Here is a 27,037-nt window from a genome sequence, read left to right on the forward strand (position 1 = left end):
CCCTCCTAGTTGCAAAGAGAAAGAGCAACTTGATCCGATGTATTTCTCTTTGCAGTCGTGAACACCTTGTTTTCCTGAGTATTCAAGGTTTGTCTGATTTTTTTTTTTTTTATTACTGACTTTTTTTTTTTTTTAATCCCTGTAGAACGTGGTGTTCCCCTGGCTTTGCACCTGTGTCAGGCACACAGATAATGCCACCAATATCCTGTGCTAGGTAATGCTTGCTGTAGTACTTGCACAGGAGGTACGAAGCGATGGGCTTTGGGTTCAGCAGTGAGCAGGGTGTGTAGCTGAAGCTGGAATTTGACCTTCCAGAGTGATGGAGGACTAAAACTACACCCCAAAGAAATGATGTTAGCCCCTTGTGTCACTAGGTCCTGCAGTAAGTGCAGTTCGTCGAACGCAGGTCAAGTGCGATTTGAAGTGAGGCGATGCTTGTTTTAAAATATTAAATAAGCACATTTTGAAACTCCAAGAGGCCGGTAAGTCATCTCTGACCTGCCTGTTACAGGCTGAGTAATTTTCACCCAGGCACTCCGGGCTTGTACTTGCAATATTATCATAACATCGGTGTGACCCTGCAGCAACTCAAATCCGTATATGTCTGAGTGTTCATGGGGAGAGAAAAAAAGTCAATTTACTTTTCATGCTCGCTGCCCTGGAATTTAGGGAACCTTGAGCAGCCTGAAGAGTGACATCGGGCCGTTAGCTGTACGGGGGAAGTATGAACATTTCTGACTTAATTTCCCGATGAATGTATGTTGAGCTTGCGTTAGCTAAGTGTTAAATGGCAATAAAGGTATTAAGAGTTAATGGAAAATGGAATACAGAGAGGCGATTGCTTTTGAATAGTGCGTTTTTGAATAATTGCATTCCCGGTTGATTTGTTTTTATAGATCTCTTCCATGTCATTCTTTGTGCTTTTTGAAGTAAATTTTTTGCGGGGAACAGATGAAATCTAATTTGCTCCGTGGCTTGCGTTTAACAGATACTTTATTGCTGTGGCGTTTTATGTAAGATATTAATTGCAAAGCACATTATGATGTGCAATTCTAATTCCAGCTAATTTCATTACCCCTGCAACACACCACAACTTTACTTTAGGAAACTCTTGTTAGCATGTAATCAGGCCTTGCAGTGGGGGGAAAAAAAAAGCTGGTGGAGCACTGCGTTTTCATAGCATGCTCAAAAAGCCGGTGTCCTTTTCTAGTGCTGTGAGGGGGTGGAACAATGTGTTGTCCCAGCTCTGGTGCTGAAAGGGTTGGAAAGATGATTCATGAAGATAACTATTTAAAAACGTTATCCCGATTTAGTGCTGAGAGTGAGCGGTAACCTCACGATGGGTCACCTGTCTTCAGAAACCTGTATTGTTTTTGTCGTGGCTCACTTAAAGAGCCTGTCTTTGCTTTATAGTCAGGGTGGTTAACCAGTCTCCGTGCTACAGTCTTAACATGGGTCCTGAGAGCAAGTCCTGCTGAGACAATCATGGAATCACAGAATGGGTTGGGTTGGAAGGGACGTTAAAGCCCACCCAGTTCCAACCCCCTGCCATGGGCAGGGACACCTCCCACCAGACCAGGTTGCCCAAAGCCCCATCCAGCCTGGCCTTGAGCACCTCCAGGGATGGGGCAGCCACAGCTTCTGTGGGCAGCCTGTGCCAGGGCCTCACCACTCTCTGAGGGAAGAATTTCTTCCAAATATCTCATCTAAATCTATCCTCTTTCAGTTTAAAACCATTACCCCTTGTCCTGTTGTCCTCTCCATGCTGAACAACCGCAACTCCCTCGGCCTGTCCCCACAGGAGAGGTGCTCCAGCCCTCTCACCATCCTCGTGGCCCTCCTCTGGACTTGCTCTAACAGGTCCCCGTCCTTGTGCTGGGGGCCCCAGAGCTGAACGCAGGGCTCCAGGTGGGGTCTCAGAAAAGCAGAGCAGAGGGGGACAATCCCCGCCCTCACCTGCTGGCCTTGCAGCCCAGGATACAGGTGGCTTTCTGGGCTGCAAGTGCACACTGCCAGCTCATGTCCAATTTTTCATCCGCCAGTACCCCCAAGTCCTTCTCCACAGGGCTGCTCTCAATCTGTTTTTTGCCCAACCTGACGGCCACAGAACTACTTAGATGGGGAGATTAAACAGTACGACACGTCCTTGTGTTCACTGAATGCTCTTCAGCACACTGACTTGTAAAAATCAACCAGATTCATACACACACTTGGTTAGGATTTGTTGGCAAAATGTTGTTCTGTAGAAAAATACTCTACTTTCTGCAAAAGTATTTTGGTTTCTGTGAAACTTTCTTCACGACGGAGCCTTTGTTCCAAAAAGATGATGACTTCACTCTCTTCATCCACGTGTGCAGCCACTTGTGAGACGGGAAGGGCCCAAGTTCAAGTCCAGGCTCTGTCTGTTTCAGAGCAAGGCTGTAAATCTGTCACCTGCCTCCCAGGTGAGAGCTGCAGCAGCAGCTGTTGCCTGTTATGATTCTGACTCGGGTGAAGTGGTAAGGCAAATAAATTGCAGAACGCTTCCATGCTGTTCTCATTATACGGGGTTCTTTTGTTTTCCACTGATGACAATTGTCATTAAGCAATTAAAATACAGATTTTGGATTATACTGAGGTACAGTATAGAGGACGATAGTGCAAATTTCCTTTATTTGTTGTTCATTCCCTTTGTTTTCACCTTTCAGGGTGTGCTGATGGTTGGCCCTCCCGGCACTGGCAAAACAATGCTAGCGAAAGCTGTTGCTACAGAATGTGGAACGACGTTCTTCAACGTGTCTTCCTCCACACTGACATCTAAGTACAGGGGCGAGTCTGAGAAGCTAGTCCGCCTCTTGTTTGAAATGGTACGTCCTCGATGGTGTGGTCTGGGGAGCTCTAAGGTGAGAAGGGACCTCCGTCTCGACTCCCTGCCCCTTCTGTAGCGCTCTGAAAGTATGGAGTTCACTGCACCGAGACCCGCCTCAACCAGGCAGAAAAAGACAATCCGTGTGTATCCATCTTGTTCAGATATGTCACTGAGGATTAGGAAGGAAAGAGTTCGTCACCCATGTTCAGGAGAGCTTTTTCCAGGCTAAAGGTAGAGTAGTGATCTTGACAGAAATTCAGTTATTTACTTATGGGATACCAAGCCCGTAGTAATAGGAAGTAATTTGAAATTAGAAGGGATTGGGAGCTGTTATTCTGGGAGCAATACATATTTTAGATCTGTTTCTGTTCTGAGTGATGGACACGAGCTTCTCAGTGAATTTTTGAGCACAGCCCGTCATGTGGGCTGTATGAAAGACAGGCCCATGTGGACCTACACTGCAGGGTCATTCACCTCTGGGATCTTCATTTCGCTTCTAGCACACTCTCAGCTGAAACCTCTCTATTTTGGGGTAGACAAGGTTCCTTTCTGTCCCCTGTGCCTTGCCCTCACCAGCACAAAAACCTGGACGTTAAAAACTGCCTGTACAGTGCTTGTGTTCCTTTTCCCCTTTTCAAGACTGGTATCTGAGGAAAACCAACCAACACTGAAAGACCTCTGACTCGAGGGGCACAATTTGAAGGGTATAAACTTAAGCAGTTTGTAAATGAAAGATTTTGAATTATTTTTCTTGTGACAAGCGGGGAAGACATCTACGTGGTATTTTAGGCTGAACTGCGTCGTGGTCAGACGAGGGCCTGTGCTTGCTGCACAAGTCTTAATAGCGATGTTTCCATTTGAATAAAGGCAAGGTTTTACGCTCCAACAACAATCTTCATTGATGAAATAGATTCCATCTGCAGTCGCAGAGGCACGTCTGACGAGCACGAGGCGAGTCGCAGAGTCAAGTCGGAGTTGCTGGTGCAAATGGACGGTAAAGATTACAGGCTTAGCTTTAATTTTGGGGCCGGGGTGCTGTTTCATTACAGATGGGAATGTAAAAAACTTGAACCATCTGGAAAACCTAGCTTTGTGGGTGGGGGGAAAATAAGACAAACTGGGAGGAGTACATTTCCTGAGTGTTTGAAGGCAGATAACTGAAAAAGGTGCTCTGCTTTATTTCTTTCTAAGATACCAATTTTGATGGAAAATTGAGAACTCATTTTTAAGAGACACCTTACTCTAGGAGAAGCAGATAATGGAAATTTGTGAAGTTTAAAGCAGGCCTTCATTTTTGATGCAATTTAAACAAATTTCCCTTCTTTCCTCAAATCTCCTGCTCAGGGACCCAGTGATCAGATCTCATTTTGCTGTGTGCTGTGGTGGCAGCTAATATTACCCTTTTAGTCACATCTAGTACCAGTTCTGTGCACCGAGGCCCCACCACCTGAGGAACATTTTGTGGCGTAGTGCTTTAATAATCACCTCTGTACTGCAGTTGCTGTTGAACCACCATGTATAATTGCCTCAAATATTCACCTTGCGTAAACAACTTTTTGCCTCAAAGTCATCATTTCTTTGCAGTCCTCATTTGGGAGGCCAGGGAGTGATTTTCTTACTTCTGTGGCCAGATTTGACAGAGAGCATTTTTGGTGGGGCTAACAGCGCTGCATGCACATATTAGTTAACACATAAATTTATTAACACACACATTATTTCACACATACAGTGTTATTAGCACTGGCAAAGAAAGCCCTTCCTTGACTCAGCAAAAGAATGAGCTGTTCCCCTCTCTGTGACAGTGATGATGCCACATCTAAGCCATGGAAAGTTTGGAAAGTGGCTCTAGGAGCATAAGGAGCAGTTGCTGAGCTTTGTTTGAGCTTTTGCAACATTCGTGCAATGTTTCTTAGCAAGCATCTCAAGAGAAATTTCTCTCAACCATTGTGCTTGCAGGGGTAGGTGGTGCCCTGGAAAACGACGACCCCTCCAAGATGGTTATGGTGTTAGCTGCTACTAATTTTCCCTGGGATATCGATGAAGCTCTCCGAAGGAGACTGGAAAAGAGGATTTATATACCTCTACCCACAGGTATGTTTGGTACAAGCATTTTACTTTAAAATGGCCTTTACAAGCCTACCTTAGGACTGCTCAGGGACTGTTGGATTTGGGAGGAATCATGATGTTTTTGTGATGAGCTGTGAAATTCAGGAGTTAATCGTTTGGTAGAATTGCTTTATTTTTAAAAAGAGTGAGAAAAAAAAAAAAAAAAGCCCTTGCTTGGGGGCTTAAAAACAAAGAGCTGCTGCATTGCTTTGCAAGCCCATTGCTGGGTTCTTACATTTTGAAAGAGAGTTCATTTTAATGAGCCTGGAATTATTTTAAATGTTTAACAGTCAGTCCTTGACTGATCATCAAAGGCACCCTTTGGACATGTTAAGAAATACTGCGAATGCACCCGTGCCCTTGCAGATGAATACAAAGAAGTGGCTCCATGAATTTTCACTTACAGGCTTAGTTCATTGTAAATCACCACTTGCTTGCCTTACGACTAGGCTTCGAGTCACTCCGAATGCAGTGGGCTGATTGCTTTCCTGCCCCGAGACGGCTCAGCTTGTCTTGTCTTTTCTAGCTGTCATTCAGCTGTCCTATTAATTTTGAGATCCCTCTCGCTTGAAGTTTGCATAGCTTTGTTTCTGCGCGGTGCAGCGGGCGCCTCGTCTCCCTGCATGAGCACTCAAGATAACAAGATGCTGTGTGTGTGGTGACAGCAATTGTGATTGAGTTTAGCAGGTATAAGGACACTTAATAAGTCTACAGCTTGTCTGTGCAGGTTACAGGCAGCAACAGCTACTAACGGGATGCCTGTCTTTATGACCAATTAGTTTAAAATCCTATCAACTCCTGCTCTTGTTTCTAATTAAACAAGATTGTTTTTTGACACAGTAGATTACACCCTGGACAACATACAAGATGGGCTCCTGTTTTATTTCCAGTCTTCTGTGCTGTCGTGTTTATTCTGTGTATAAGAAAGTTGGGCTGTTCTGTGCAAGTCTAAATGATGCATTTATAACTGCCTTGTGGCATTCGATGTGGTCAGGCAATTTAATTGAAAAAAAAAAGAGAGATACGTCATATATACACTTCTATATTGTACAATTTGACACAAGTATATATTCTACAGTGTTTCATTTTTGGAATACTGTAGGGGCTTGCTCATCCCGGTAGAAAAATTAGAAGAATATTCTCTGATCCAAGAAGCTCTCTGCAGGCACGCCGTGTGTACACTGCGCTCCGTAAATAGTAAATCCCCATTTTATATCCAGTGCCAGCTGTCTGATTGATACCTGCCTGTATTCTTGACAGTTCTGCAAAGCGCTCCAAGCCAGCAGCCTTGGATGAGCTTTCTGATTCCCCTCTGCTTTTATTTATTTATTTATTTTAATTTGTGGCATCAGTGAATAAAAACGTGTGGATATTTCCTTCAGACTTTTAGCTTTTCCTAGTGCTACTTCCTCTGCCATGGCTGTCCTCATTTCAAAGTCATAAAAAGTGGTCACTGTGGATATGAAGATGCTGAGCTGCTTTGTGTTTCCGCACAGCGAAAGCTAGGAAAGCATTTGTCCCTCCTTTACCACCATTATGCAGAGAAACACCGGGGCCCAAGCTGTCAAGTGCGAATTCCCTGTTAGAAGCCTGGGCTCTTTAGCATATGTACCCAAATGCACACATGCCTGTGTGCTCTCCACAAGCAAAATGGTTAATTGGCTGCGTAAGTACTCATTTACACAGCTGGTTATCACTGTATGTACGCTGCACCCAGGTCTGAAAGTGGGATGCCAGGACATTTGGATTGTAAATACATTAATGTATTTACCCTCTTAATGTATCTGTTTTCTATCAGGCTTCAGCAGCTTTCTTGGGTCCCAACTGGGTAAAGTGCTTAAACACATGCTTAAAGTTCAGCCTATTGTTAGGGCTTTGGTGTTGTTTAAAGCTCTGTTAATAGAATCCTCGTTGTGTTTTTAATGAAACTGTGTGACTAATATGCAATCAAACACTCGAGCAGAGAGTGAATCCAAAGGGATGTGAGAAGCAGCAGACGTTTGTAGCCTTGTACTTTAGTGCCTTTGGGTAGCGTGTCACCAAATGCTTTGTCACCTGAGACATAACAGGCATTTTTAATGATGTATGTCTTTGGAAAACGTCTCTAGAGTATGCTGTTTTAATATCCAATTTTAAAACATATACTCTGCTGTATTTGATTGCGCACTTTGCTAAGATTTATGATTTGTTCTGTCTTTTTCCTTTCCTTATATTAAAGCCTTTTGTTTGTATGAAAAATCTAAGTTGTGCTCGTATCTTCTTTTTTTTTTTTTTTTTTTTTTAATGTTACTCTTGCAAGGCTTCAAACAAATATTTTTTATGTTGTAGCAAAAGGCAGAGCAGATCTGCTTAAGATTAATCTTCGGGAAGTAGAACTGGATCCTGATATCAGCCTCGAAGAAATTGCTGAGAAGATTGAAGGTTATTCTGGTGCTGACATCACTAATGTTTGCAGGTATCTCCTTCCGCTTAATTTGCAAACAAAATTGCCTGGCAAGTCGTCATTTGCATTATGTGATAAAAGGCAATACCCACAACAGCTGAAGCCGAGCTAACAGTGACTACTTTTGGGGCCCAAATCTATTTACTGAAAATGTGCATTGCTGTCATGTGGAGCACTCTAAAAACCGTGGTGTTTTGCATGAGATGCGATCAAGTTTGCTTAGATCTGAAGAGGAAAAAAATTGAGCAAATCTTCTGTTACCCTTGTCTGCATTTACTGGTGTTTATTAATGCAGTGCAAAACTGGGTTGGATTCTTTTCTTAAATCCTGTGAGTTTAAGAGCTAGAATTTTGTAATTGTGCAATGGAAAAGAATTTTTCCTTGAATTTTTTGCCTTCTTTGGGGCTTCCCAGTGGTGTATGTTTGGACAGCCCCAGCACAGCAGTGTCTCGATTTCTGCTGGAGTTTTATAAGTGCAAGGGTATAACAGATAGCGTATACCATTAGCATTGAATTCATTTCCATCCCGTTTGCACAACTTGTGTCAATTTTTGACAAATGAGGCTTTTCTGGGAGGACAGGTATTTGGTTAAACTTACCAGTAGGAGCTGTCCGTCCCTTATAGAGATAGGGTCCCTGCCAAGAGAAACCGATCCTTTAAGAACACGGCTTGGGATTATTTTTTTTCCCTTGCTTCTTTGCTGAAACTGTGAAATGACTCCGTGGTTTTGGAAACTCGGTGTGTGTCACACAGTGCAATAGTTAAATTACCTGTTCTCCCCGAGGCCTGTGTTATCCCCTGCTGGGAAAAAAACTGGGGAAAGAGAAAAGGTAATTTCAAGCTGCAGGCGGGCCGTGGCGTGAGAAATGAGCGGTGTTCTCCGTGGCGGTTGGCCACGCTAGTAAGCGTCAGAGCCGGGAGGAGTGGAGGAGCAGGTAGAGCACGAGAAGCCACGGGCACCGATGGCCTCAGCCCTGCAGGGCCACGTGGCGTTAGCACGACGCTCGCTGGCTGTCCTTTGGGGCTGCATGGTGGGGAGAAGGGGAAAATCTTAAAGAGGTCTGCAAGATCCAGAGTGCTTTTGAAAAAGAAAAGGATAAATAGATCTCCTTGGGTGCAGTTCCTCTCCCACCGTGCCCTTCCCTGCGCTGAAGATGTAGAATCTCGTCTCTATGAATCATTGTAAAAGGCTTTCAGTTTTATAGTTTTAATTAGCTGTGTGCATTTGCCATATGCTTAAATGGGTTTTGGTGCCAGTGCGTTCTTTATGTTGGATTGATGTCGGGATCCGGGAACGCGGATGCTAACAAAGACGCGAACTGCATCTTCCGTGGTAAATAAATGCTCTCTTAAGTGTTCCCGCCAGTGGTTGCTAGCAAGAGAGCACAATCAAAATTCATAGGCTTACGGCACGTGCTGCTAGCAATTAGCTCCCATACCTTGTCCTGTATTTCCAGGGATGCCTCTCTAATGGCAATGAGACGGCGTATTAACGGCTTAACTCCAGAAGAGATTCGGGCTCTTTCTAAAGAGGAACTTCAGATGCCGGTTACCAAGGGGGACTTTGAGCTGGCTCTGAAGAAAATCTCCAAATCTGTTTCTGCTGCGGACCTGGAGAAGTATGAAAAATGGATGGCGGAGTTTGGATCTGCTTAATCTCACCGACAGCCCTCCGTTGCTAGAGTTTTATGGCTTTTGTTGTTTTCACTTGCAAAATGAGTTAGAAATCTTTTTTTAAAGGTTTAATAAAAGGTCTGCCTCCCCTCCCGTGCTGCCCCCCTTCTGGTGACAAGATCTTTTAAACTCCATTTGCCTTTAAAGGGAGCGAACACAATAACGAGCTGATACTGTAAAAAATATATATATTTTATGTCTGAAATAGTAAAATCAGACAAACAGGAAGGGAAAAAAATACTTCTGAGAATAATCTTTTCGTTTTCCCAATGACGAGCAGTGTTGTTTACCTTCTAATAGTCATCTTTCATGGCTAGAATCAGTAAATCAGCTGCGGGACGTGACTCCAGAGGAGCTAACAAGGGCTCGCTGTACCCCCTGCTCGAAGTGCTACGTTTCTGTTGAGCCGCCGACTCTGCCTCCCCTGGACGTGGCATCGAAGCTGCTGTTCCTTGCTGCTGTTCTCCGCACAGATTTCCAGAGCAAAGCCTGTGGATTAATTGGCATTTACGCAGAGGAAATGAGGATCGGTTTGCCATCAAGACGGGGGCTCGCCTCTCTCGTACACCCGTTTGGCACCGATGTGACTTCAGACTGGACTGATGTTACTTTTTTGACTTCTCCTGATGGAAATGAGAGGAAAAGGAAAGGGCCTTGGCTGCTTTCAGCCCATACTTGATCTCTGACCATAACTTGTACCCGTTTGACCAGTAGGCACTTTGACTTAAGTTATATCGTGCACTTTTATGCTTATGTAGAATCCTGTACTTTGCTTTCTAGATATTATTATTATTGTTATTGTTGTTATTTAAGTAGGACTTTAATACAGTAAAGACACTAATATCAAGGCTGTCCTAAAAATACATGACTGTGGACTTCCAGTTCTTCCAGGTAGGCATGAACCCTTTCCTAGCTTTACTAGGCGATGGAATTTGCACTTGTTTATATTGCAGAACTGTTAAACTGTTAATGTTTTTTTTTTATGAAGATTTCTTGCAAATGTATAAATGCAATTGATTTAGGGAGAAAATAACTTGTACAATCTCATTTATGTTCTTATCTGTTTCTTCCCTTCCCAAGTGCAAGGATGAGAAGGGTTGGGTTACAAACCCTAGCATGAGGAGTCCTCTCTGGAGCATAATTGTCACGCTTTTCACAGACCTGGGCTGCGAGTCTGACACGTGAAGGTTTCCCATGGAAGGAATGAGAAGGATAGGTCAAATTTACAGAGGAATATGCAAGCTCTGAAATTCGTGGTGATTTTGTGAGCTGGATGCCAAGTACTGTGTTGGATCTGAGTTGCTGTGCAGTTCAGGGGGTTACTGTGCGCTCTGGCTTTCTGCTGAGACGTCAGGTGGCATTGCCAGATGTGGGGAGCTGGAGTAAGACATGGATCTCTTAATTAGGCCAAGCATTCACAGTTGCTCACCTCCTCTTGGATGGAAGTATGTCCTTACTGCTCCTTTTTGCTAGTTCTGGAAGTTGCAAATAATGTCCGTAATCCAGCACAGTGGTCTCTCAGGGCATGACACGCGAACCACCAAGGCAAATGGTTGTTGAGCACGCCTCCTGTTCAGTAGCAGGGACTGTCAGGATACGTGCTTGACAACTCTGCAGCATCTATCTGATTGCGTGAGCAACATTTGTGGTCGTGTTACCATCTCCGTTTGTCTGCCAGCGTTCCTTCTCTCTTCCTTTCTGTGTAAAGACTACACCTCAGGCTGATCCTGTCATTTTCAAGGGCCCCACTAATTTCCATGGGGAAACACCTTGGCGTTTGTCAATCTTCCATTTGACGTAAAAGTCAGCTGGGGCTTTGGAGGCACGTTTCCATGTGGCACTGCAGAAATCCACCTTCTGTGGTCCCCGGGCTGGCTGAGACACAGCTGCTGTTCACGTCTGCCCAAGGACAGCGCATGTTGGAGTTACCCTCTTGGCCAGGGAGGTCAGTGCAGGGAGAACATCGGCTTTTCCCTCTTCACCTCCGGGCAGAATTAAAGCTCCACTTTCCTCCTGGCTGCCCACTTTGCACCAACAGCCCTTGGGCTTCACAGGCTCTGGAAGGAGCAGCTCTCTCTGCACTGGAAGATGAGCAAGCACAGAGCCGTGTCGACTCTATAATTTTAGGATAAATTCCTCCCAGTGCCAGTCTGTTCCTCCCAGGGAGTAACTGGATCTTTACAGAGAGAAAGCTTTAAAAGCCTTGCCACAGTCTGTCAGTTCTTCCTTCTGAAAGCTGTGTGCTGCGGCTGTTTTGCTTTGCTTTCTTTTTTTTTTTTTTTTTTTCTTTTACTGCAGTAGAAATGGGTAAAGCTATGACTCTTCTGTGGCCGGTGCCAGATTAGCACTTCAGAGGCTCTCGCTAGTCTCAGACCACTGCTGCCCGAGGAGCTTATTCTGCACAGGCAAGCACTAGAAGGGAAGAGATGTGAATGCCAATAACCCACACCGTTCGGCTGCCCGGGAGCAGTGCTGGATTCAGCAGTGTTTTGCTTAGCAAGGTGTAGCTACCCCTTTTCTCAGCTTCATGCTGCAAGCAGCAGGGCCCTTGCTGCTGCTGAAAGCACAACGTTTAGCAAAAATGTCCTTCCTTGGGTGTTTGGTGAACCTCCTACCCTAAGGTGTTAAACTGTCCTCTTGCATGGTAACCAAAATCCATTACGCTGGACGTTCCCTCTAGTGGCAATTGTTCAGGTGCTGCAGTCTTTCTCTAAAGGTCCTGATTTCTACTCCAAATGTGTTTTTCTTTTCTGTACAGGCCCATTCATCTTATACTTCTGCAGAAAGGAGAGTTTCCAGGCCATAGCTCTTTATCCATACGACGGCTGTGCCCAAGCATTGCACCCGTGAGTTGAGCTCCTCTAGATCAGGCGTTGATCAGACAGAGACCACCCCTGCCTTGCCGAGACCGCAGCGTAGGTGTCAGACCGTGTATGCTGACCCCCACATCTCCACCAAGTCTCACTGGTGCACCCACCTTTAGAGGCTGGGTTATTGTCTCAAAAAGGGAGCAAGGAGGAACAGGGAAGGAAGGCCGGGCCAACGGCGGTAGCAAGGCAAGACCCTACATGAGTCCAACACCCATCCCTCTGGGGGAAACCCTTACTTAGGGCCGTTTGATTCATCAGAGAGCAACTTACTAGCATATCACAGCCTGCTGCAACCATTTCTTCAGCCCGTTGGTGTGTGGAGCTGCATACGCACACGCGTGGATGTGTGTACGTGGCTATACGCACACGGTGTGGCGCGTGGTGCTTCGGTGGCTTGGACTTTACCTTACATAAAAACACGTTTTAAAGCTGTGTTTATGCGTCTCCTTCAAAACGTCTGTGAAATGCCCGCTTGGGTGGCACTGTTAATTTCTGTACAACGAGCAGTTTGGTTGTATGAAGTAATAAATGTACGTGGAGAGTCTGCCTGTCTCTGACTGTTTCCAAAGGCGGATTTTTTCAGCGTGTCCCAGTGGTGTTGGATTCACCGAAGTCCTGGGCGGAGAGCAGTTACAGCAGGGCCTGGTCTTTTTTGGATAACACTGTCAGCAATGCTTTCCCTCTTAAATTGGCCTTTCATTGCCCCGGGCTATAAAATGGTAAATGTTCCAGCGTCCAGCACGTGGAAGGAGGGGGGAGAGGAGAGCAGAGGCCCCAGCAGATGTTCGGTGTTAGCACCTGATTCAGACCTCACAGAGCTGGGCAGGTTTTTTTTTTTATGGCTCGCCCCTGGGCTGAACGTCTAACCAGGCTCTAGAGAAACTATCATCAGCTGCTCGCTCACCAGAAGGCTTTCAAAAGCCAAACTCCTATTAGGAAAGAGCTTTCAGAGCTGGAAAGAGACCCCACATCTCTTGGGGCCGAGTCGATTATTTGAATTTTCTCGCTAACTTCCTCATGGAAGCATGTGTAGTTTCCAGCGTTTCATAATGCCTCCGACATGAAAGAGCGAGCAGGGGAAATTGCTGATCAAGGGACTTGGGGAGAGGTCAAATCTTTGCATAGAAAGTTCAGCTCGCTCGGCTTTAAAAGACTGCACAATAGGAAAGGTGCGCTGGCTTGTTCTGATCAGGGAGAAGATTAAAGGGCTTGCAGGACTTCTTTACAGCATACCTCAAGTGAGTAAAGAGTGAGCCCCACAATCCGGACATGAGCAGGTAAAAGCAGCAGAGGAAAGGGTGAAAAAAAATGTCTGTTTCTGGAACGGACTCTCCTGAATCAGCTCATGGACAGATTTTTTTCCGATCCACAGTTACAGATAAGAACGCGATGAAAACGTGGGTGACACGGTGGTGCCAGGGGGGAAGCAGTGAGCCCAGGGACCCCAGAGGGACGCGCTGGTGTCGCTGGTGTGCCAGGTGGGAGCAGCCTCAGTGCCCTCTGAAGAAATGGGTGGGAAGAAATGGTGGGAAGAAATGGGCAGTATAAAGCCACCCAGGGGGGTGACAGCAGCTAAGAAAGCGCCACTAGAAAAGTTTCGCTATGAAGAGGCAAAGTGCTGGGACGTTCCCATCCCTACTGCATGGGCAGGGTTAGGGTTGTTTTATGGTCAGGCTCCATTTTTCTGGCTTTTCTGCATTTGTGACTGCAGTAGGAGGAGCGTTTTTCTTTGAGTTAAGGGGAAGCCACGGGGTTTTTGCTCCATGTCTGGGCTCTGGGGATGCAATGATCTGGTTGGCACGTGGAGCTGTTGAGACCATCCCCAGCACGCTTATATGGGGAGGAAAACATCGTGTATCTTGCTTGGCTGTCCTGCTGTACAGCAACTAGCGGAGAATTGTGCAAAGTTTCTTAAAATAGAATATCGGTCTGACAAAGAGAGAAGTTCTCACCAGTGGATCACATCCCTGTAGCTCCCATTTGTGAGCAGCCCCTTGCATAAGTTGTTCGACTGGTGTAAAAGAAGCTGTCGTGGACGTAAGAAGTTTTTGAGCTTGGGAGAACAAGAAAGGTAGAAAAACATTTGCCTAAAGGGAGATAGCAGAGTACCCGAGATGTTAGGGGCTGAGATTTCTTCTTTTTGTGGCTTCCCATGTTGTCTGGCAGCTAGGCTGCCGGGTTGCGCTTTCTGGTTCCAATTTGTTTGGAAATAATTACCATTGTTTATCCGCCTCGCAGCCGGCGTTTTGCGGATGAATTGGTTCCACGGAGTGCTCTCCTGCTCGGCGGTGGGTGTTCTCGCACGGCGCGTTGCGTGCCGTCTCACCGAGCGGGCCGATGGTACGAGAGATCTTCCTCCTGAAGGAAAGGTCACCGGCGTGGGGAAGGTGAGAGGAAACGCTCTGAATACCAATGGGACTGACGGTAACAGAAACCATAGCAACTCTGCGCAGGGTTTATAAATATAGCCCCAAAGAAAAGGGAATAACCTTAAGGAGCTGCCGACAGCGCTGCAATGTGCATGTTGATGAAAGTGGGGGTCTCTGCATCCTTCGCAGGGAGGAGGACGTGTGTGAGGGGATGGAAGTCGCTCTCGGTGAACAAAGGAAGCCGACTGCAGATGCTGCTGACAGGTTGCATCGCCCGCCTTGCTGCTTAAAAACCTGCCAACCTCCAGGGCAGGCTTCTTACAGCCACGGCAAAACCTGCCTTGCATGGGAAGGGATTTGAAATCCTAATGGCTCACTTCCCACCTCAAAATGTCTTCAGGCTTTTGGGTGTGCCGGGGCAGGAGTTGTTTCTGTAGGGTGCTGGGGCTCTGTAGTGCTGGGTACCGCCCCAGTGCACAAGAAGAGATGCTGTAATGCTCGCAGGGAGATGTGCTGGGGAAGGAGGTAGAGCTGAAGTGACTCACCTGAGGTCATGGGGCCAAAACCATCCCTCTGACTTCCAGTTCCTAAATGGTACAATAGTGTTTTCCAGTTGCTTTTGATTTGCAGCACCCTAGTGTTTTTCCTACCGAGGCCGAAGATATTGTGAGCCAAACCCAGTAAGTTTCTTTTTCTTCAGTCCCTCCTGCAGGCACCTTACAAACAGGCTGTGCTGCTCCCAGGGGTGGCAGGCAATAGCGTTGAAGGCGCTGGCCCACGTCATCCTAAGCTCGCCTGAATTTCCTACGAAAGGGAAGATGATGGATGCGGTCGGGTTTATTTTCTTGTTAGTTTGCTGAGAAAGACGAAGCTCAGCGAATGCAAGGTGCTTCTGGGGAGTTTATTTACGCTGCGTCTTTTCTGCGCAGATTAGCATTTCATCAGCATATGGCACAGCCGTTTAACACAAATATTTGCCTTTCTTTAATTTATGCCCATGTAGGAAGGGCCCTGAGCATGCATATCTATTTCTCTGCTGTACCTAATGAGCATTTCTGCCGTGGTGCCGGGGAACCAGGAGGAGCCGAGCAATCCTTGTGCTGCCCGGAGGGTGCAGGCGCTGCCAGGTCAGCTCCCCTCCCCAGATCCAAATCCTTACCCAATTTGAAGACGGAGTGGAGCCTGCCACTGCCAGTGACCCTCCTCCAGCTGTGTGGCACATCCAGGGGCTTGGCGTTCTCGGGTGATTTGGAAACTTGCTACTGGTTTCCAGTCTGAATCTGTTCCTGCTTGACTTGTATCCAGCTGATCTTGTGCTAGTGCCGTCTTGTAACGAAGAGTTCTGCTCCCTGACACTTACACTTACCCTACATCCGTGGATGTATTTATAGAGTCGCCAAGTAAAGCAACACCTTGTGCTTTGTTAGCACGAGCCCTTTCAGCCCTTTTTTATAAGACAGATCGTCTTCAGCAGCCTTCCTTTCCACCCGCACCTGCTTGGGTTTTCTCTAACACAAGTCACGAGGAGGGTGCACAGTAAGCCGCACGTGGCAAATGACCCAGCAAGGCGCGGAAAATTGAGATTGCCACGGTGGCATGTTGTAATCAAGCAAATAACAGCCAGGTCTCCCCATCCTTCAGGCTGGGGCAAAGCTCGATCTCCTCCTGGGGAAGGTGACTGGAAATGTTGTGAGCTCCAAATGTGCTAAAAGGAAGACGACTGCTCTGCAAGTGTTTCACGGTTTATATGGCTTTGGTGGTTGAACCTTTGTTTCTTACAGCTGGTGAGTTCTGCTAGGTCGTGGTGAAACCAGTCCCCAGATTCGGATTGCAGAAGGACTCAGAGCCACTCAAGATGAATAGTTGTGACCTCCGCGTGGGGCATGATGATTCAACAAGAAATCCCCCAGCTGCTGCAGAGCAATGGTTGTCCCCTCGCACCTCCCTGCAGCCCGCTGGGTTTTGGTCCCCGACCAGAGCTTTGAGGTTGATTCAGGAGATCGCTGGACACATTTTGTGGCCAGCAGTAAGCAGATGGTTCATTCTCCCAGACTTATTTATTGCCAGGCTGCCTGTTCCCACCCCTCCTCTCCCCTGTGCTTTGCTGGAGCTGGATGTCCGCGGGATGGAAAGCTGTGAGCAGTTCTTGGTTAACCCTGGAGGAAAGCGCCCTGCGGCTAACCCACTGGCAGCCCCTGATGCACGACAAATTCCAGCCTTTTGGCTTTCTGCCCCGCTCTTCAGCAAGTCCAAGGTGGAAATTAAAGCTGGCCGCCAGGAGGGACACCTGGGCTGCCGAGTGAGCTGCTGGGGACGAAACAAAACCATGCGGTTTATGGACAGATCCCGTTTTTAAGGCCGTGTTCGCAGAGCTTATCACCCCTTTGATTTAGGGTTCCTTGGGATGTGCCACGTTCATAGGTATTGACATTTCTTTCCCGACACAGAGGCTGCAGAGCATGAGAGCTCAGCTGGAAAGGTTTCAGAGCTGCACTGGGCTCTGAATTCTTGAAGACCACTTGACTCCTAAAGCTAATAGCGTCCTCCCGACTGTGCCCGTCTGCAAAAACACGTCCTTCAGGAGCAAGAAATCATCAGGGGAAGAAAATAGTCTAGCTGCTTTTGAGATTCGTAAGCGCTTGAGGAAGTTCTAAGGGTGAGAAGTTGCTCTACATGCTCGGCACTTTCAGATTGTGCTCGGGGCAGCTCCGGCATTTGGGGCTGGATGCAATTTCAGCACCCGAAGCGCTGCCTGCAGACATGTATTAGCTGCGGGTGTGCTATGTCGTCTTCCAGACTTGCTCCTGATGATCTCTGTGATGATTTGGCCACTGCAACATTTTGTTGCCTTCTCCCAAACTGAAGATGTGAACTGATGGGCAGTACCCTTCCCCAAACTCCCGTCCCTTCCCGGGCTGTATTTGGGCAACCTCACCATGATTCCCCCGGGACCTCTGCCCCGAAGTGCAGCACTAGCACCCAAACTCACCTCCAACCCATCACTCACTTTGCAATTTTGCTCCGAGAGTGAACACCCCTGTGGTTAAAAAGCGAGTCTGATTCCTAATTCAGCTCTGAGCATTGGCTGCCTATCACTGCCTCGCTGTGTGCCTCTCTCGGACGAACTTTTTGGTGCCCCTTAGCATCCCGTATTTCCTCTCCTCACATGTACTTACACACATCATCAAATCACTCCTCGGGTTTCTTTCTGAGGAGTTACAGAGGCTGACCTCCAGAAGTCTCCCCTGTAAGTGGTTTTCCTCAGCTCTCAAGCCGTTTTTTTATGGCTCTTTTCTTTACCCGCTCCAATTTTGTGATGTCCTCCTTAAAATATGGGCACCTCAGCAGGATGGTGTCAGCCTGACCAAGGACGTACACGGAGATAAAATCACCCGCTATTCCTCTTCACAGTCCTCTTGCTTATACACAGAAGGACCAAATTAGTTCTTTCTGCTACAGCAGCCGGAAAAATAGGTCCCACATTTGAGACCCGCGAGGCTAGATAGTGGCATTAAAAGAGAAAAATGGAGCCGACGTGAAAGCAGAATTACAAACCGGGGCGGCATTAATAGCACAGCGTGAGACTAGCCTGACCGCGTTAGTTGAAATAAAATGCTGAGAAAACACTTTCTTCCACTTCAGAGCCTGGTAGAGGCCGGTGCCCTGGCTGTTTTCTCCGGGCACCTCTGCGGCGGGCAGGCTCAGCACCACAGAGTGGGATGTGCTGGGTGGGCTGGGGAGTGCTGTGGGGTCGGGGTGCTCCTGCACTGCCTGGCAGAGGCATTTCTTCCCAAAAAGAGCAGTCAGGCACTGGGACAGGTTGTCCAGGGAGGTGGTGGCATCACCGTCCCTGGGGGTGTTCAAGGAAAGAGAGGAAGAGAGGGCAAAGGAGATAGCTAATTTTGCCTACAGCAACCCAAGGGGAGGTAACAGGGAAGATGAAGCCAGACCCCTCCTGGAGGTGTGTGGTGAAAGGATGAGGCAGCACAGGAAACTTCAGACTGTGTTGGCGCCACAAGAGCAGTCAAACACTGGCATGAGTTGCCCACAGAAGTGTCTCTGTCCTTGGATGTGTTCAAAGTCATCACGGCCCTGACCAGTTTGCTGAAACTGGGCCTGCTTTGAGCTGGAATGGGACCGTGCCACGTCCAGAGGTCCTTTCCAGCCTGCTATTCTGTGATTCTTTGACGTGTTTGAAGTAATCTGCAGCCGTGATCTTTCTGACTGCAGACACCTCCCCGATGTTCTGACCTCTCCCCAAAATGGTGTCCATCGTTTTGTTTGCCGGTCCTACCTCCTGTGCTAGAGGAGGTTCCTGCCCCTTCTGCAAGCACATCTACCATGGCACATCTTCTGGGGGCAGCCTCATGAGACTTCAGAAAGGCCTTCCCTGCTCTTCAGAGAGAGAAGAGCACAAACTTGGGGAAGAGTTCCCAAAGACAACCTGTATTTTGGTCAAGAAAACAACTAATCTGGCTTATCAGTGCAATTGAGCTGAGGATAAAGCCATGAATACTGGGCTACGGCTAAAAAAAAAGATGTGTTCTGTCAGCATAAACCTGCTGGATATGGTTTTGTATCTGTGGAAAACTCAAAACAAGATTTTGGAGGATCCCTATGAGTGTATGGACAAAGCCCCGCTGTCTCACCCAGCACTCCTAGCCCTGATACCCACAGGCTCTCATTCATTGCCAAACACCACTAGTGGAAAAGTGGGCTTGAGGTTGTCCATAAGAAACATGAAATCAAATTTAACGTGTAGATTTTGTTCCACCCTTGCAAGGCAAAGGTCTCCCTGTTCTTTAAGTATCTGATTATGCCCTTTCAGCCCAGCGTAATGTCATGTAGGATAAAACCTTTCGTTGCTTGTTCAGCATCTCACCTCTTTGTAAAAACAGATTTTTTCTTGTTAGGTCTCAGGGGTTGAGACCGTGTCCTCTGGTGATGAGACCACTTGAAGGAGCACAAGTGCTGGTTCATCTGGTTCACCTACCAGTCCGCCCTCACCAAGTTTTCCTATTCCTTCACTTGCTGCCCCGAATTGCTGCCCAATAGCCCTTCAGCCCTGTGGCCCCTGCTCCGTTCCCCACCCATCCAGCTCCATCAGCAGCACCTCCATGGGTCTGGCGGCTCCTGATGCCCCAGGTCAGATGGGGACCGCTCACTGCTGGGGCCTGGGATCGGCTCCGGAGGCAGCATCTCAAAAGTGGAGCCTCATGGAAAATCTCTCTCGGTGCTGCCATAGAAACTGAGCAGACTTCACAGCAACCTGTTGCTTTTCTCAGCTCCGGAGGCTCAGCGTCTGAAATGACTTGACCTATGAGGACATTTGCATTAAGCATCACTTGATAGCTGAAGAAATGAGATTGAAGGAGAACGACGAAGAGGAAAGCCCTGAATCTCTTGTGAGAGCTGTAGGGTGAGAAGGAGGCTGCAGAGAGGTGGGAGGCTTTGCTCTGGGGTGGGAAGCAAGGGGTCAGAGAGAGCAAGGAGAGATGGATGGCCAAAAGGAGCTCACCAGGGAGGTGGAAGAAAAGCCCTGGAAGAAAATACCTACACTTTTTACTATTATTATTATTATTTTTAATGATTTTTGCCTATTAGCAAAGGGCCTTTCTGTTGTTGTAATTCTTAAAGACACGACCATTTCCTTCTCCCATGGCCATAAAAAAAGCCATCATTTAGGGTTTGGCATCTCAGGGGCTGTCCACCCCACGAGGACGAGGCCAGGGAGCTGGCTGGCAGGGTGCAGGCGCAAGCCTGGTGGCTCCAAAGTGTGGGTGCTGCTGGATTTTGGGCTCTCCCAGCAAGGTTGTTGGCGACGTGGGAGCAACCTCCAGCCTTCGCTGCAGATCTTGCAGGCTGCTGCAATGGCTCAGCTTCCCCTGGGAGCAATCATAAAAGACTAAGTTGTCGTTCTCTGTGCTTAATGTGGTAGGAAATTAGATGAGGAGCTCAGCATTTAATTGCCAGGCTCAAGAAGCCAGATATTATCCATGAGCCCCGATGTCTTCCTGATGATATCTCGCAACCCCACGGCGTACAGCGGCTGGTCGGGGTTCCTCCCCTCCTTCCTCCCGACACGTCCCTCTCGTAACAGGGCACGAAACACTGGGGCCGTACAGGAGCTGAGGCCTGGCCCCTCATTTCTTGGCTGTCCTTGGTGACCCCGATAGGCAGGATGGGTTTTCTGAGTGGGGAAAGGTTAGGGGCAGGGTGCATGTTTTCCTAATAGTAAAAGCACTTCTTAAAGAGTAAAAAGGTGACACTTCCTGTCATGCATAGCTTCAGTACAGGTTGCTCTTCCTCACAAAATAACCTCTTAAATGAAGGTGATGAGGTTTCAAATGAGATGGGCTATCAGGGCACGGAGCGGAGGGAGGGAAGAAGGAAGGAGCTGTGACCTGCTGGCCAGGCATGGCTCAGGGGTGGGGACAATGCTTGCCCCACAGCTGCACCAGCACACCAAAATTACACCCCAAATAACCACGTTTTCCCTGTCAAGATGCCCTGGTGACATCCACCCTGATGCTCCTGCTGTCTCAGGTGGGACACAAAAGCAAGAGGTGGGCCTGAAGGGGCCAGAGGTGAGCTGTGGGCAAAGGGCACCTGAACACGGGGCTCAGCAGGGAGCTGGCACCCACCCACCCACCCAGGCCGTGTCAGCCCCAAATTGTGTGGCTGCACTCAGGGAGCCTACTGGGAATGGTCTTTGTCCCATAATTACTCCCAGAGCCTCCTCAGGAGGGGATGGGGAAGTTGTGGTCGGCCTGGACGGGCGCAGGGGAGCACTGAGGCCCAGCCCAGGGAATGCTGCCTGCCACGCCTGTGGTGTGAACAGGGATGTTGTTGACAGGGTATCTGACATTAAATTCCAATTTTTGGTCCATCATGAGTGTGTTTTCACTTGCTTTTGTAAAATACGATGTCAGACAACAATGAAGAATGATAATGTATATTTGCAGAGCTGGGTGCTGGATTTACCCCAGCACCACGGGTGCTGAGAGGGGCTGCTGGAAGGAGCAGGGCTGTGCCCTCGCACGAGGTAAGGAGCAATGCTTTGCCTTCAAACCCGGCAGGATCAGGCCCCTGCTGCTGCTGCAGTCACCAGGGAAGAGCAGCCAAAAGAGATGGACGAAGGGAAAAGAGGGAGACCGCAAGATCCCCCCTCCCAGCGGGTCTTCTTGTTCTCCCGTCCAAGAAGGGCCGAGCTGGGGCTGCCCCCTTTGAGACATCCCCACAGCAGCAGGCTGTACCTCGTGGTTATTTCAGAGCCGAGCAGACAGGCAGGAGAAGTGCTCGAGCAGAAACCCGCGGCGTGCACCACAAAGCCGGATCCATGCGCTGCCAATTGCACAGTCGAGCAAACAGCCCCAGAGCGTCGGTGACTCCACCGCTGCGTTTTCATGTCTGGGGAACGATTTCTATTTATTGAGCGCTCGTTGTACACTTGAGAGCTAAAAAACTTCCTCTGCCCACCTTCTGCTGGAGGTGTATAACCGAGAGCGAGCTGTGGCTCAGGGGGAAGGAGCTTAAGGACCAGTGCATAAAGCCCCTATTAAAATGGGAAGGTCTCCAACTTGGGGCTTTGTGGCACGAAGAGAAAAGCTGGGGGAGTCGCTGGAAGGGAAATCAGGTGGATGGGATGATGCTGGGTCCTGGTGTGGGTCATGGTGGCCGTGCACGCACAGCTTGGCATTTCCAAGTGAGTCCTGGTGGGACCACCCTACACGCTGTCCTCGTCCAGAGGACAAGGAAGGGGGGGCTGAGGATGCCCCAGCTGAGCTCAGCGGGAGGGTCCTCAGTGCACCCACAACTGCTCGACACATGGGCTGCCACTGGAGATGTGCAGAGACCTCCTGCGACAGCACAGTGAAAGCCCTCGGGTTTCACCATCTTCCAAACCTTGGGAACTGCTACAGAAATGCACATCCTCGATTTTACTTTATCCCACTTCATTGCTTCAGCCCAATGAGGTGTAAGGGGGATAGGGCAGCCTCCTCTGCCTGGGGGTCGGACCCACTGCACGAGGGAAGGTAGAGAGTGCTTATTGCTGATTTTTGTACATATAGGTGATTTATATATGTATATAATGGTGATTTGTAGCACGGGCAGCACAGGCTTCATCCACGCAGACCTCAGCCCATACCCAGCAGGGCCAGGACAAGGCCAGCATCCCCACAGCCCCATCACCCGCCCATGTGGACACAGGGCTTCAGGGGGACAGCTCCAGGGCCACATCAAGCCCCCAGCAGCAGGGCAGGACCACACAGATTGTCCCTCAAAGCCCCAGCGATGTGACAGACCCCAGCACTTCTGGATGGATGGATGGATGGATGGATGGATGGATGGATGGATGGATGGATGGATGGATGGGATGAGGAGCATCATCCCAGCTCTTTTTTGGCTGTGAAATTATCTGCCTCACCTTTGCATGCAGCATGCAAACAGCAACTGCTTGCACACAATATTTTGTGCGTTAGGCAGGGTGGAGCTGCCCTCTGCTGTCTCCGCTCTGTACAGCTGCCCGCCTGTTTATTATTTAGGATATAAAGGGGCCGGCACGGGCACGCTCCTCTGCGGCCAACAGGGCTTTCTGGAAATGAGCTGGTCTTCCCTGCGTTGCGGCATCTTCTCGTGGAAGCATGCAGAAATGGTGTTTTGGCTGCCTGGAGCTTCCCCAGGCTCACCACTGCTGTATGATGAAGGAGGAAATTAAATCAGAGCTGTAAGCACCGCTGCACCTGGATGGCATGGAGAGGATGGAGGGGCTTGGCTCGGGTGTCCCCAGATGCTGCTTCTGCTTTTGGGGTTTGCTGGTGGTCCTGTGTCACCCCCAGGGCTTTTCTGCTGCTGGCAAGGGAGAGCTGGCTGAGGCGTGGTTTATTGGGCAATAAATCCCTCGAATAAAATTTAAAAAATGAATTTAAATAGTAGCTTTTAATGCAAATCTCTTTTGTCATAAAGGAGGATTAGTGGTCGCACGCTGGTGCATTTAGCAGGCAATGTGGCATTTCAGGTGACCAGAAAAGAAAGGAGAAGGCATAAGTTCCCTGATGCTTATTCTGCGTCCCTGTTAGCAATTCTGGGGCGTGGGGGCTCCATGCAGCAGGACAACAACAGCTACAGGTCAGTGGTGTCACCACATGACAGCAGCGTGGTCAGCTCCTGCGGTCCCCATGCAAGGCAGCCAGCTGAGATGTTGTGTGGGATCCTGACTGCTCGTACACATCACTTGGATGCTGGGCCCCCAAGACCTGGCCTTCCATTCCTTATGACCAAAAAAGCACGAGGAAAAAGCCCCAGCTCCATCTGGGGTTGTCCTTTTGCTTGTCACACCCACCCTACCCTGCTTTCCTCTTGTCCCACTCAATGCCACACCTGGAGCCGCCTGCAGAGCATTGGCAGCAAAAACTGGGGGTCCTGGGGGGCATCCTGGGGGTGCTAACGGGGAATAAAAACTTTATTCCCATTGCTCCTCTTGGAACAAAACCAATGAATTGAAACCGAGCTGTCCCCACCCTGCTTTCTAATCTCTTGTGATTGATGGCCGTTTGGTTGGACAGCCACAAGTTTCAGGAATACTTTGATGTTGTTTAAGGGAATGGGAAGAGTTTGTTGGGATGATTTTGCTCTGGGGAACACAAGCACTGTTTTGGGTGGAGGAAGCCATAGCTCAGGTTGGTGTTTCGCCCAGGGTCAGCCAGCACGGAGCCCACAAGCAGCAGCTCTTCGGGACAGAAAGCTTTCGAGAAGAAAGACTTAGTGCTGCCACCTGCCCAATGAGCCCCTAGCAGCTCCTGCTATAGCCTCTGGGGTGGGTTCCCAGTGGCAGAGACGAGGTAGGAGCCTGCACGGGGCTTGGCGTAGTCATGGTCCCGTGTTTGGGATTTGCTGGGACCTGAGCCCATCGCTGAAGCTGGGCACGTGCTTGAAGTCTTCAATGCAGGGCTGTCCTCCTGAGAGCTGGAGATCTGCGCCCCTCACCTCCAGCCCTCCAGCCCTCCCTGGCTTACAGGTACCCAGGGGATTAATACTGTCTTCCTGAAGGATGTACATCCACGTGGGTGTACATCCACCCAAACTGGCAGCGAGTGCTGCTGTGCTAGCATGCATTTTGGAAACCAGCCCTCCTGGTGGCTACGCTCCTCGTCTCGGAGATAGCCCTGCCTCTGGCACCATTCCCACCAGGACGGCTACACTGCAATAGCAGAAGCGATGGACGAGCAAACAAGGATGCCATCATCACAAATTATTTATCGCTCTCTTGTCCATAAAGGTGGATGTTGGCAGTGATCTCCCACCAGCCCCACCACGGGGAGCCCTGGCACACCTCGTGCCACGCTTTCTAACCACACCGACTTTTTCCCCCAGCTGCCCTCTTGCAAAAGCCTCTCTCTTTTGGCTCTTTGCTCATGCTAGCGGCGCCGTGTAATGCTGCAGAGCCCACTGTGTGCATAATTACCCACACGGGCGCCTGTGCCAGTGTAGGAAATTAGAGGACAGACGGCACATGGCAGCTTCTAATTGTGGTGCCAGCCTGGGTGCCTGCGCTGGGTGCTTCTCATGCTTGGTGCCGGAGAGGACAGCCCTGGGGACAGGAGAATGGGAAGGGATGTGCTGTTCACCGCCAGGGCTGGGTCTATGGTGCTATTTTTTTAATTTTCTCATTTTTTGGTTGGTTTGTGCTGGGTGGGCACGTGCTTGAGTTTCATTGCTCCAGCACGGCCACCGCTGCACGTGACCTGCGCCTCTCCGCTCAGCGCATCTGGGGGCTGAAAGTCCATCTCCCCCTGCTCATCATGAGCATCCCTGCCCTGAGGATGCTCAGGGGGAATTTTGCATCCCTGCTGCCCCCATCTGCAGGTACAAGGAGCCCCCAGGTGCCTGGCAGGGAGGGAGACAGCCCCCAAGGAGTTTCAATCCAGACTGATGGTGTCGGAAAATCTCCCCGCGGACACGCTCGGCGCGTCTTGCTGTGTCAGGGAGATTTTTTTCAGACATCCAACCCGCATTTCTCCTTTCTGTATTTCAGTCCTAACGTTCCTTGCTGAAGCCCCGGGGGCAGTAAATAGGAGGCGGGTTAGCAGGAATGGCCCAGCAGCCGTGATGAGGTTTCTTCTCGGGATGGTCTCGCCGCCCCGTGGGGCTGCGCCGTGCTGCTGCTGGCTGAGTCAGCATCCCCTTGGGACGCGCCGTCTGTCTGCCGAGGTCTTCCCCCAGGATTTATTTTTAGTTCTTTCCAATCAGGACCAATTAGCTCCATACGCCTGCCTCTCAGTTTCTGCATTTCACCTGGGGCTGGCCGTAGGATTTTCAGGTCCTAGGAAAAGGTGAAGACCATAGGTCCTTCCCAGCTCGAGCCCCTCCGTCCCTCAGTTACCGATGTGCCTCATGGTGTTGTGGTTTGCTGCAGCGTTTCTGAGTGTGGGAGTGTGGGCTGTGATGTATTCGTTTTGGCATCCAGCTCTCACAGCCACGGAAGTGCTTTCGGAGAGCTCAGTCCTACTTTCTGCTGTAACAGAGACTCCGTCCTCTTTTTTTTTTCCCAAGGATTCCTTTAGGACCCCTGTGGTTACTGCTTCCCAATCACTTTATTTAATTTTTCCCCTCCTTTTAGCCTAGTTTGCAGTGCTCCGAATTCCTGCCTGGCTCCTCCTCCTCCTTTCACCCTTCCCCTTTCCTACCTGCAGCGAGTGAGACGCTCGACAGAACGGCTGCTGGGAAGGTCTGCAGAGACTTGGTGTTGGTATCAGCCCCGAAATAAACCCCTAAAAGAGGGCTAATATCCAGCTGGCCCCAGTTCATCCTGACCTTAGGGCAAAGTGCACTCAAAGAGCAATTCCCAATAGTGCAGGGTGGGGAAGGGACGGCCAGGTGCAGGGACACTGGGCGGGACTCGGGGCCACCCTGTGCTGGTGGCACCAGCAGTGAAACATCCTAAGGCTCTGTGGCGGTGGGAGCTGGCTCCTTGTTTTCCACAACACTAAACATTTTTCTATCATTTCACACGATTTGGGGATGAGCTCAGGACCTGAGTGAGGCAGGCTGCCCCGGTCCCACATCTAGCCTGACCTGCGGGTTGGTGGCACCAGCCTGGCCCGAGCCACCCTGCATCGCTCTGGGGGCTGGAGATGTCCTCACTTCTGTGGTGGAAGCAAGAGCTGGAAGCTGACAGTAAAAACTGCCTTGAAGAGCCCCTGGGACTAATGTGAGTCCACACAAAAGTTCTAGGAGTTTGCTTTCAGGAGGATGCCAACGCTTGCACCTCTGCACTAACAATTTGCTTGGCTTGCCCGCCACGACGGCCCACGTGGCTCCAGCGCTGGTTTCCCCCCTCGCTGCCAAGCCAACAAACTCTCTTTGAGGACAAAGGGAGCACCAAGGGGAGAGATTTGCCCCCTGAGCCTCTCCAACAAGCCTTTATTTGCTGCGCTGTGTCTGGCTCAATGGTCCCCCGGTGCTGTACCCCAGTGGCCCCTCTGCCACCAAGCCCTTTTATTGCACCCCAAGGCACACAAAACTCACCTGCGGTGCCATGCTATGAGAAGGCAGCACTGGCAGGCAATGACACAGCCCTCTTGTTATTTCAGATGCTCTGAACTGGAAAACCACAGAAAAAGAAAAAAAAAAACAACAACGCAATTACATCTAATGGCTGCGGGGCCACGGTGTGGGGCCCCAAGCCCAGGCCAGCTCTGGCACATGGGGAGGGGATGGGGATGG

At 49.3% G+C, this 27,037-nt stretch overlaps 1 protein-coding gene and 1 long non-coding RNA gene across 8 annotated transcripts in view; both read left to right on the forward strand.

Annotated features, from left to right (window-relative positions):
• The window catches only part of KATNAL1 (katanin catalytic subunit A1 like 1), a 39,953-nt gene extending 27,466 nt beyond the window's left edge, over nt 1-12,487 (forward strand). For all 7 annotated transcript variants that reach the window (XM_040543886.1, XM_040543888.1, XM_040543892.1 and 4 more), the window contains 5 exons: nt 2,688-2,846; nt 3,716-3,842; nt 4,805-4,939; nt 7,283-7,409; nt 8,856-12,487. In XM_040543886.1, the coding sequence (XP_040399820.1) occupies nt 2,688-2,846; nt 3,716-3,842; nt 4,805-4,939; nt 7,283-7,409; nt 8,856-9,054 (747 nt within the window). In that variant the 3' untranslated portion in view covers nt 9,055-12,487. The remainder of the gene's footprint in view (nt 1-2,687; nt 2,847-3,715; nt 3,843-4,804; nt 4,940-7,282; nt 7,410-8,855) is intronic.
• Nucleotides 12,488-13,922: 1,435 nt separating this feature from the next.
• On the forward strand, nt 13,923-15,258 carry LOC121063461. Its single transcript, XR_005816010.1, has 3 exons — nt 13,923-14,013; nt 14,181-14,329; nt 15,012-15,258. It is a non-coding gene; the product is annotated as an uncharacterized LOC121063461 (long non-coding RNA).
• The last annotated feature ends 11,779 nt before the right edge of the window (nt 15,259-27,037 follow it).

Source organism: Cygnus olor, chromosome 1 (genome assembly GCF_009769625.2).
Source record: "Cygnus olor isolate bCygOlo1 chromosome 1, bCygOlo1.pri.v2, whole genome shotgun sequence".
Classification (NCBI taxonomy): Eukaryota; Metazoa; Chordata; class Aves; order Anseriformes; family Anatidae; genus Cygnus; species Cygnus olor.